Source organism: Olea europaea, unplaced genomic scaffold, assembly GCF_002742605.1.
Source record: "Olea europaea var. sylvestris unplaced genomic scaffold, O_europaea_v1 scaffold1477, whole genome shotgun sequence".
Taxonomy (NCBI): domain Eukaryota; kingdom Viridiplantae; phylum Streptophyta; class Magnoliopsida; order Lamiales; family Oleaceae; genus Olea; species Olea europaea.
Genome location: NW_019232329.1, coordinates 20,444 through 30,550, shown reverse-complemented (window position 1 = coordinate 30,550; position 10,107 = coordinate 20,444). Strand labels below are relative to the sequence as shown.

The 10,107-nt window shown below is 34.1% G+C and overlaps 2 protein-coding genes and 1 long non-coding RNA gene across 3 annotated transcripts; 1 reads left to right on the top strand and 2 right to left on the bottom strand.

Moving 5' to 3' along the window:
- Positions 1-827: 827 nt before the first annotated feature.
- Positions 828-2,709, top strand: LOC111376246 (leucine aminopeptidase 2, chloroplastic-like). The gene is made up of 3 exons (XM_022999198.1): positions 828-941; positions 1,071-1,258; positions 2,281-2,709. Exons 1-3 carry the CDS (start codon positions 932-934, stop codon positions 2,449-2,451), a joined length of 369 nt encoding a protein of 122 aa, XP_022854966.1. The 5' UTR covers positions 828-931; the 3' UTR covers positions 2,452-2,709.
- Positions 2,710-3,410: 701 nt separating this feature from the next.
- Positions 3,411-5,054, bottom strand: LOC111376245 (putative ribosome biogenesis protein C8F11.04). Its single transcript, XM_022999197.1, has one exon. The coding sequence runs from the start codon at positions 4,912-4,914 to the stop codon at positions 3,625-3,627; it is 1,290 nt and encodes a 429-aa protein (XP_022854965.1). The 5' UTR covers positions 4,915-5,054; the 3' UTR covers positions 3,411-3,624.
- Positions 5,055-5,539: 485 nt separating this feature from the next.
- LOC111376242 lies at positions 5,540-10,107 on the bottom strand. Its single transcript, XR_002699431.1, has 3 exons — positions 6,987-10,107; positions 6,586-6,898; positions 5,540-6,224 (listed from the first exon to the last, which is right to left on the bottom strand). It is a non-coding gene; the product is annotated as an uncharacterized LOC111376242 (long non-coding RNA).

Below are 10,107 nucleotides of genomic sequence, written 5' to 3'. Positions count from 1 at the left end.
AAGACTCTATACCAGAAAATTCAATTGTTCTTCATCCGACAATAAGCGTCAAACTTTACTTTGAACTTCGTCCTATATTGCGGTTCACCGTTGACTTAATGGAAACAATTCCCTTTTCTACCTGATGAAATTCCAACAGCTATCTTTACTACATGAAATATACAATCTACTTGTTCATTCTATTTCATAAGATTGATTTATCCATGTGTTACTCTCCATTTTTATCTCAAGTTTTTATTTAAGAACTTTGTTTTCATTCAATTGTAGGTAAACAATACTGACGCTGGAGGAAGACTTACCCTTGCAGACGCTTTGATATATGCTTGCAATCAAGGTGTAGAGAAGGTACACTTAACCACATTTTCTTTGAATTTCTGTCTTCGGGGAGCACCAAGTATTTTATTCTCTTTTCACTTGTCCATGTACTCCAGAGCCGTGTTTCCATTCTGGAATGAGAACTCAAATTACATGTTTTTAGTATAAGATACATAAACCTCAAATGTATACATATTATTTGCATCTACCTTTGGGGAATACAAAAAAATTACTCTCTTTTCACCGTTTGTGCATTTTGTTTCCTCTAGAGCCTCAAAGTATAATGGAAGATGCATTAACTTCCAAGACCTATAAATTCTTTACTATGTTTTACATTTTTGTGTTGTATCTTGAGTCGTTCTTTTCTTTATTCACTTCGTGTTTTTGGGTCTTTAATGATCTTTTAGTTGCATGCAGATAGTTGATCTGGCTACATTGACTGGGGCCTGTGTAGTTGCTCTTGGACCCTCTATAGCGGGTGCGTGGTTTAACAGAGTTCTTTATTTTTCAGTAACTTGTGGTATGAAAACAATGTCGAAGATATCAGTATTAGAGAATTGCATTGTGATATATTAGGACCAAGAAGGATGAATCTTGAAGCAGATATGTGGAGGGAATGAGAATGTGTATACCTTTTACCTGCTTTCTTTAAGAACTACTCGTACTACTTTCTGCGAAGTTGAAATTCTTGAAATGTTCGAACAAAGAGATTCCTTGCAAAGATTTATTTACAATCTTCTTGGTATGTAAATCAGGTGTTTTTACACCCAGTGATGAGTTGGCACTAGAGGTACTTACGGCTTCAGAGATCACTGGGGAGAAACTTTGGAGGATGCCCATGGAGGAAAGTTATTGGGAGTCCATGAAATCAGGAGTGGCTGATATGGTGAACACTGGTGCTCATCAAGGTGATGCTATCAATGCTGCTCTTTTCTTGAAGCAGGTACGGCTTTTGTTTCCCTCTTACCGCCTCCCTTTAATAATAGAGATAGTATCCCATTTTTTCTGAACTTCTTTAATCGATCACTATGGAAACAGTAGACCGTCAGAATTACCACTCTCACCATAATGTGTTCACATTTATCCAAAGTCCAAATAAGCATCACAGGGCACCAGAGCTCTGCATCAATTGCTGAATGGACTACACTTCTCAATATCTTGATCCAAGCGGTAATTCCCTCCGTCATAGTTGGATCGCACTAATCCGCAAAATTTGCCCAATATATGTATCTTATGTAAAAACAAACTAGTTTGAAACAAGATCTCCATCACTGAGATGGACAGGAAAATAGATTGGAGCTGAATTTAACATGATACAATGTAGAAATGGAAACTGGATACGGCAAGATTTATATTGAAGCCTCTGATATCTGAAGCTCCCGTACTATTGCCGCATATTATTGTACATACAATAATAGAGGGGCTGTTTCTTGGATCGAGAAAAGGGAAATTCATATAACCAACTCTCCTGGTGTGAGTTGAGATTGGTTGAAATATGAGTACTTTAATCCTTAGTTAACGAAAGGTATCACTTATTTTCAACTTCAAATAGGTTATTTTGAAGTCGTGACCTCGTTTAATTATTCATCCCAACAAAAGTATTAAATATAATCACTCAAGTACGAAGGTCATTTTCTAAAATAGCCTCTACTCTGAATTCAACTATTCTAAATTAAAGTGTAACTAGCGTGGGAAGATCATGGTAGAGCTCAGGTTTCACTCACGTATTCTGGCTTTATTTTTGCCTCTAAATGCGTCGTGTTCTGGTCTCTGTACACATTTAATTTACATCTCTCTTTTATCTTATATATTGTTGAATGTGATTTATTACTCCTGCATGTTGGAATGTGCATTGGCATTACATGCTATTGTAATTCTTTAATCTAGTATCTTTTATGTTTCACTAAAGATAATTAGTAATCTGTAGTAAATGAGATATCTGACATATAATTGCTTTTTCTACAGTTCGTTGATAAGGAAGTTCAGTGGATGCATATTGATATGGTTGGCCCTGTTTGGAATTATAGAAGTGACAGCGCAACTGGATTTGGTGTTGCAACGCTTGTCGAATGGGTGCTATCCCACTCTCCCTTTGCTTTAATTTACATGCCTCACATAAAATGCAATATTATATAACCTGAAATAGACTCCAGGATATTATGGATAATTCTTGGGATGTGTGGAATGATATGAATAAGAACCCTGCTACATGTACATGGGATTTCGCCAAGGTTCATTGTCAGGGCCGCTCGTTTCATTGGCAGTTGACCAAAAAATAAAATAAAAACAACACATACAGTCTGGCAAAAAAAATTCTCTAAATAAAGTTGGTTTTGGAAGAAATGAAGCCATTTCATGTTTGTGGCTTCTTCAACATTCTTCTTTTACGTTTCAGTTGTCTTTCAATGTGATAATGCACGATGTGATCAAACGAAGTCTTGAAATTTAGTACGGTATAACACGAAGCAAGAAACAAACTGGCCAGTTTAAAGCAAAGATTCCAAGTGCCTTTCTAAGGTGATGAGCTAAAAAACAAGTGTCTGAGAGCAATTACTGACGGAACTTTTACAAGTGCACCTAAAACAGGTACTAATTCATACACACATGTTCTGTTGATAGAAAATAAGGTAACATCATCATCAAGGTGCTAGTTAGCAATTCAGGCATGGCGCCTCCTATCTTTCCTTGCCTGTAGTCCTCTGTTCACAAATCCTTTTTGTAAACAACTAACTGCCCATTGAACACTAGCTCACATCGGAATTCAATCCTAGAAATTTCTCTCAAGACACATTCCTGTTTCGCATTGGCTAGTAGCATTACTACTAAACAAGCTGCCAAAATAAAGATCAAAGTAACATGCTAAACATAAAATACCAGTGGAATTGTTTATGTATCCATCTTGCAAGTCCCGTACAAAGACACTAGAACACAGAGCACGGGAAACTTAGAGTAAGCTCATTATGCAACAAAAGGTTGGACTATGTGACTATTAACATTCTGAAAGAACTCGCAAACCAGTAAAAGTATTCATGGATACGAAAGATGTATATTAAGAGAAGCTGAAGAAAGCACTTGTGCAAAATGCGAGCAACACATAATGAAATGGCACAAGATTGATAGGCATTAGAATCCAGAGAAATATAAGAATCAAAATTGCATAAATTAAGACACATAAATATGAGTACTACAAAATCTCTCCACCATAAAAATAAAAGCAAAAGTTAGATAAAAAATTTTCTTCAGCAATGCCTTGGACCTCTAATTCACTAAACTGAATAGCTGAAGCTCGCATAATGTGTCTGAAGTTGATCAGTTTGTTAACTCTCTTTTCTTGCTTTTGGTATCTTTTAACTTTGTCATTCCATCCGTTGCCTCTTTCTTGTTCTCAATCTTTTTCAACCCATCTTTCTTCAGCTTCCCGCCCCCTCTATTTGATTTTGATTTCTTCATCTCCTTCTCCTCATTCAAGTCCCTTAATTCCCTTGCCTTCACTGCCCTTTTCTTCCTTTTATTTCCCCCAAGTTCATTACCATATAAATCATCATCAATAATGCTCTCACTTAAGTCTTCTTTCTCATTATTTTCCTCCATTAAATCCACTTCTTCCCCCTTATGTTCATTGTCATCCTCACTCACCGTCGCTTCATCCTCAACCTCATCCTCATCATTCACCATTTCATCTCGGAAGTCCATATATCGAACCTCGTGAATCCTTCCTTTCTTCTTCTTTTTCCCACCTTCCCCCTCCTTCCTTCCACTAACTTCATTCTCTTTATCCTTATTATCCACTACTTCTTCATCTTCCTTTTTACTCTCCCTTATCCCGTCAATTTTCAACTTCATGTCGGGCAATGCCTGGTAAATTGGCAATGCGACTGAATCAGAGAATTTTAGGTGCAAACTCCTCACACCATTCCACTTTTTCGGAACCTTCTCCGCCACCGCCTCAACCACGCTAACAACGTTTTCCACAATCTCCTCCTTCTCCATAGCCGCTTTCCCTACCCTCATTACACAACAAGTTCCGGTTCTCAAATACAACAGCGCACTCCCTAGAGACCTCTCCACTTGCGCATTCAAATTTTTCTTACTCAAATCTACACCCAAAGGCAACTTCTTTTTCTTGAAAAATTGTTTGCCTAACAACTTAGGCAGCAAATGCACAACCCTTTTATCAACCAAAAATAGGTCATAGCTATCGCAAAGCTTCCTCTTTGCCTCAAAAGGCTTGTAGTTGGTCTTCAGTTTGGATATTTTAAGCACCTTGGAGAGGGGTATATTCTGAGATTTGATCAATTTCTTGATGTCTTCCGAGGAAGGAGTGGGGGAGTGCTGCCTGTCGTCTATAATTAAGCAAAACTCGGATGTGGGGTCTAAGAGGGGATGTGGAATGGGAATTTTGAAGGGATTTGTGGGTGGGTTTGTTGGGATTTTCTTGAGCGTGAGGTTGAGGTAGATGTAGTCATCTTGAGGAAGAAGCTGCGGCTTTTCGGAAGCAGATTGCTTGGCCTTGTATTTTATCAGGGCATTGACAGCACTCTCTATGGATGAACGATCTACTTTCGAGCTGGAAGCGACGAATGGTGACAGAGAATCCATAATAGTTGCTGCAGAAAATTCAGGAGAAGGGGGAAGATGAAGGAGGCGGAAGAGGAGTGACCGCGTTAGGGTTAAATCGTTAGGGAAAAAATTTCAGGTACATGCCCCAAACAAAGAAAGAAATTTGATCGACCAAAATGTTATTCTCAAAATACTGAAAATTGAGGAAATATTTTAACAAAATAAATGGAAAGTCAAATTGTAAGTGAAATCAACTTAATAGTACAAAATAAATAAATAAGACAATTGATGAAATATTTTATTTATGAACATTAATCCATATACGATTTTGAATTCTGAATTATTATGTATTATATGTTACAATGGCTGTATCGCTAGTTAATTCAAAAAAATAAATAAATAAATAAATAAAAAATAAAAAATAGGATCATAATTTGATACATTGCTCGTGTAAATTTCATTCGAAAACTTGGGAAAATGTATTTGTCAATGTATTTGTTAGCGTGTTTTACTATGTAAGTTACTTTTTTTTTTTTGATAACCCAAGTGTCCCAACTTACCCGGACTAAATCCTGGACCTCTAGCCCCCGGCCCCTCAGTGACTAGTGGAGGTAAATCGCAGGTTGTGCCCTTGTTGGTTCCCAGGTTCCCACATGACTTTTTTTATTATACTAGTGGGTCGCACGTGCAAGGCACGTGTTATAGTATAGTTAAGTATGTAATAGCGTAGAGTGGTATTTGTTATTTTCTAGATACCAATAGTCAAATCTTATTTTGTAATGTTGATAATGGAGAAGGGAAAGAGAAGTTTTGATGGAATAATCAAATTGTGCAAAGTTTACTTTCGGCAACTTAAAAAAGATAGAGCTATGATGGAGGAATCAATTTGAAAAAGAATTCTATTAATGGTTCATAATAAAATGTTAACTAATAGACTAAAACAAATATTGTAAGAAGCAAATGAATGATGACCTATATGTTTCAGAAGATGCACTCTTTATATCATCATAGTCAAGTTAGAAGCTAAAGCATCATGAAACTTATTATACATTGTTGTTAAGCTCAAACTTCATGGAAGACTTTTCACACAAGTAGTATTTCAAAATAAAACAAAGTTACAAGCCAAAAGCCTCGCAAAGTTCTTGTTATCAGTACTATCAAATAAAACAAAGGTTTGGAGGTGGTTGTGGTAGAATCATTTAGATGGAAAGGACAAAATGAGCAAATAAGATTTTTATATTGTGGCATTGATGTTGTCTTCAAACTGGTATGATGATGATGAATGAAGTTTTCCTTTTGTTATGACTTGATCATCCATTAGATGAGCCATTATAATCATAAAAAGCTTCCTACACTCATAAAGATATTTAGAATGAATTATTGTGAGACAAAAATGTAGCAAAAAGAAAATTACATCACATCTAAACAATCATGCTGTGGTAGCTTACCAAGTCGGATACTATCTCATGGACTAAATTAATGTCATAACCAATTTCATTAAGATTAGATCTCACTCGTTTACCCGCATAATATTAGTAAGAGTATAAATAAAGAAAAATTTAATGGATTTTGCGCGACTAGGCAGGTATTGACCGGTAATTAGGGTCGATTAAATTGTCCTTTTGAAGTCCATTCTAAAATAGAACACAAAAGTAGCAAATGACACCATGGAAAAAAATGTCATTTAATAAATGTTAGTTAAAGAATCACCTCAATGTAATATCATGTTGAAATATAGAGTTTACACCTCTTCCAAAGTAATCATCACTAAATTAGAAAAAGTCTCCCAAAAGCAAAATATAATTTAAAAGAACAATCAAATATTTTAACAGAAAAGTCATTGTTGGTTTGAGCTATATCTTGTTCATTTTGTAACTATAAACAAAAGAGAAGTTTTCGTGAAGATATTTGATTGCTCCTTTAAATTATGGTAGACTTTTAGAAGAGTTCTTTCTAAACTTAGTGATAAATGCTTTGGAAATGGCTCAAACACTATTGCCAATATTTGACTCTCTAGATGTACCTGCAAAAAAAGTGGAGACACTAAGAGTGGGAATAAATAATTTTGTATATTGTTTATAAAATCACAAATCATAAAATTGTTTACTTACTTGAAATAATTTTAGCTAGAAGGTTGTCAAACTCCAAATGACGATGATGTAGCATTGCATGAAGTCCAAATGTAGGACATCAACATATAGGTTAATTATATGTAATTAAATCAAATTTCTGTTACAACCTATTCAAAATGAACAGAATCTACAAATTGGATGCGATCTTGAAATAAGAACATAAGCAAATTACAAGTCAAAATCCCAATGGATCTAGTTATATAGTGTTCATACATAAGAGAACATAACAGATGTTCCATAATAAGCAAACGTGAAAGCTACGAATGAAGATGTACAATTTATGTAATAGTCCCATCAGTGCGACACACTTTGTAAACCACGAACATTGGGATTTCATCGTCTATAAGTTCAAATACACATGTTTCACGTATTTGAAACCGTTTCTCCCTAACATAATCTGCCCAATCTACGGTGAAATGTCATACATAACCATTGGTTCTTAGATTCGTTTGCACTAACCAATTATAATGTGAACTATCATGGATTTGAACACTCTGTACAAATTTTGGTAGATACAATCGAGCGAAGGCTCTAGGTACATACTACAAAATAGAATGACAAATCTATAAGTCGTGAAATTTCAAATTAGATGAGAAAAACAAATATGAAAATTGTTCATACGTGTAATTTGAGAAAGATAAAGATAAAAGAGATTCAAGTGAAAGAGGAGCTCACAATTATTCTATAACCATCGCGAGCAGCCTCTAATATTACTCGGAAAATAGGATTACCACTATGTGAAAGCTCTACCTCAAATCCCTCAGACTAATACGTCACTTCTACGCCTGAATGGTCAAATATCGAAACATCGAAAGTAGAATTTCCTTGGTATTCAAAGACAATAACATAACCATTTTGCAAATTATGGTGGTTAAAAAACTGTGGCCGTCCAGCAGCAAGATATATGTTATCATCAACTCTTTCGAGTTGTATGCTACGGATAATGTCATCATAACCAATCAAACGTACTGCATGAGTAAGATCGTGTCCCAAGCGTTGTACAAAAGTTCTCGGTGTCGACTATAAAAAAATATAAGTCTTATAAGGAATATTATTTACTTTATATTTAGTTTTAGAACTCACCAAACGAATATTATGGCCCAATAAATAAATGCTAACAAAGAGATCATTTTAGAACTCGCCAGACGATCGTTATGGCCCAATGAACTTGCAATAATTGTAAAGAAATGGTGTGGTAGATCAACCCTGTTTGACATAATATTTATACTACAGAGACAATTGATAAATATATACATTAAATGTTCAACAATAATCGAAAGCCCTTATTTGTTCAAGAAAAAAGCACCATAAAAGAGACAATTATCAACAAAATTGAAACATGATATTTTATAGAAATTATGTGCTACCTTACCTTTTAGCATGCTATTGACTTGAAGATTGATCATTTTGATTAAGAAGTTCATTTTTCCCTTAACTTGGCTCTAGGATGTCAAGATTTTTTTTTATCAGTTCATAATTACTATTGCATTATCGAGTAACTGATGATGTGCAGTTGTTTTGCTTTTCTGGATATTAGTACATGATACCAATTCTACTAAAAGTTTCAAGTATTTATTTCAACCAAATAGTATTTTTCTCAATCGAAGGCTATCTTATTCATGTAACAATTTATTGTTGAAATGTTTTAAGGACTTCAATTCTGTGATACTATTGTAATTATCCAATAGAAAAATTTTCATTTTTATTGCTACATTTAAATAGATCTTAGGTTGAATAATATCAATTTTTTTGTCTATTCTTCCAATACGAAGGATGAAGAGAAAAAAGGGAACATTTAGTCGAAAGAGTATTGAATGGGAAAATTTACTAGTTGGCTAATAAGTTTTACTATCTGTATTAAGAATATTAGCAAGACCTATTATGCTAAACATAAATGGTAAAAATGTGGAGAAAAAGCCATTAGAAGCTAATGAGAAATAGAGTTACCTCCATGAAATTTTAGTAGCAATAGATTAAGAAAATAATGATTAAGAAAAATAGAAAGAGATAATTAATAATTGGTAGTAGTCCCTTAATAAAAAAAAGAGGGACAAAAAGAGTAGTAAATTAAACTGACCATCAAAAAACATAATTTATCAAGACCCAATATATAATAAAGAAGGCTTAAATAAAAAAAAATTAAAATTACCTACAAAAAAAGTAATTCAATTACAATAATGGAAAAGACAATGGTCCCCATCTTATTTCATGATTATAAAATCTACACCTCCTAACTTATAAGTCCAGATAATCCCTATATTTTCACTAAATTTCTAACAATAAATTACACGTACAGTTTAATGTTCGACCCCTTTTGTACTTCTATTTTCAACATTTTATACTTGGTATTTTAAATCTTAGAAAATAGTCTTCTTCTCACACCCCTTCCCCATCTACAATATGTGCTTTGAGAGTCACATAAGAATGAACAAGAAAACTGTATAATTGAAAACCCCATCTACCATATGTGCTTTCAGTAGAGAGATTATTTTTATTAATTAAAATTTGACATGACATTACAGTAAGTATTACAATTAAAGTTACTTTTTTTTACTTTGAAATAAGAGAAATGTTGCTCATTCAAACATGATTGAAAATAAAAAAATCACTTAAAAGTAACTTTTACTTATGTTTAAGCACAGCTGAATGTGCTTTAATTTGCTGTACAATCTCAACTTTGAACAAATATCTCAAGCTTTATTTTCTTGTAAAATGATGGAATTCTCACTATACCAAGTAGCATTTAATTAAGCTCTTGAAAGTCCGAATTATGGAGCATAAAGTAGAATTATTTCTGAAGAAACACGGAACAATAAGCCTTGGCAGTGATAAGAGCCAAGTCTATTAAATAAGTTCTTCAGAAGAAAAGAATAATTTATCTTTGGGAAGACATAGGAGCTGAAGCATTCACGCTTACTGTCAAATAGTACTTAGCTTTTGGTGTTGAATTCTTATTGGTATGGCAAACATGTCTGATGTCTCACCTTACTTATAAGTTTATTTATCGGGCAAGCAAGCTAGAGTTTGTTTAGGAGAGATTTCCTTCTTAAAAATCATTTTTTCCCAAAACAACTTATGGGATCCATAATTTTTTTCCTAC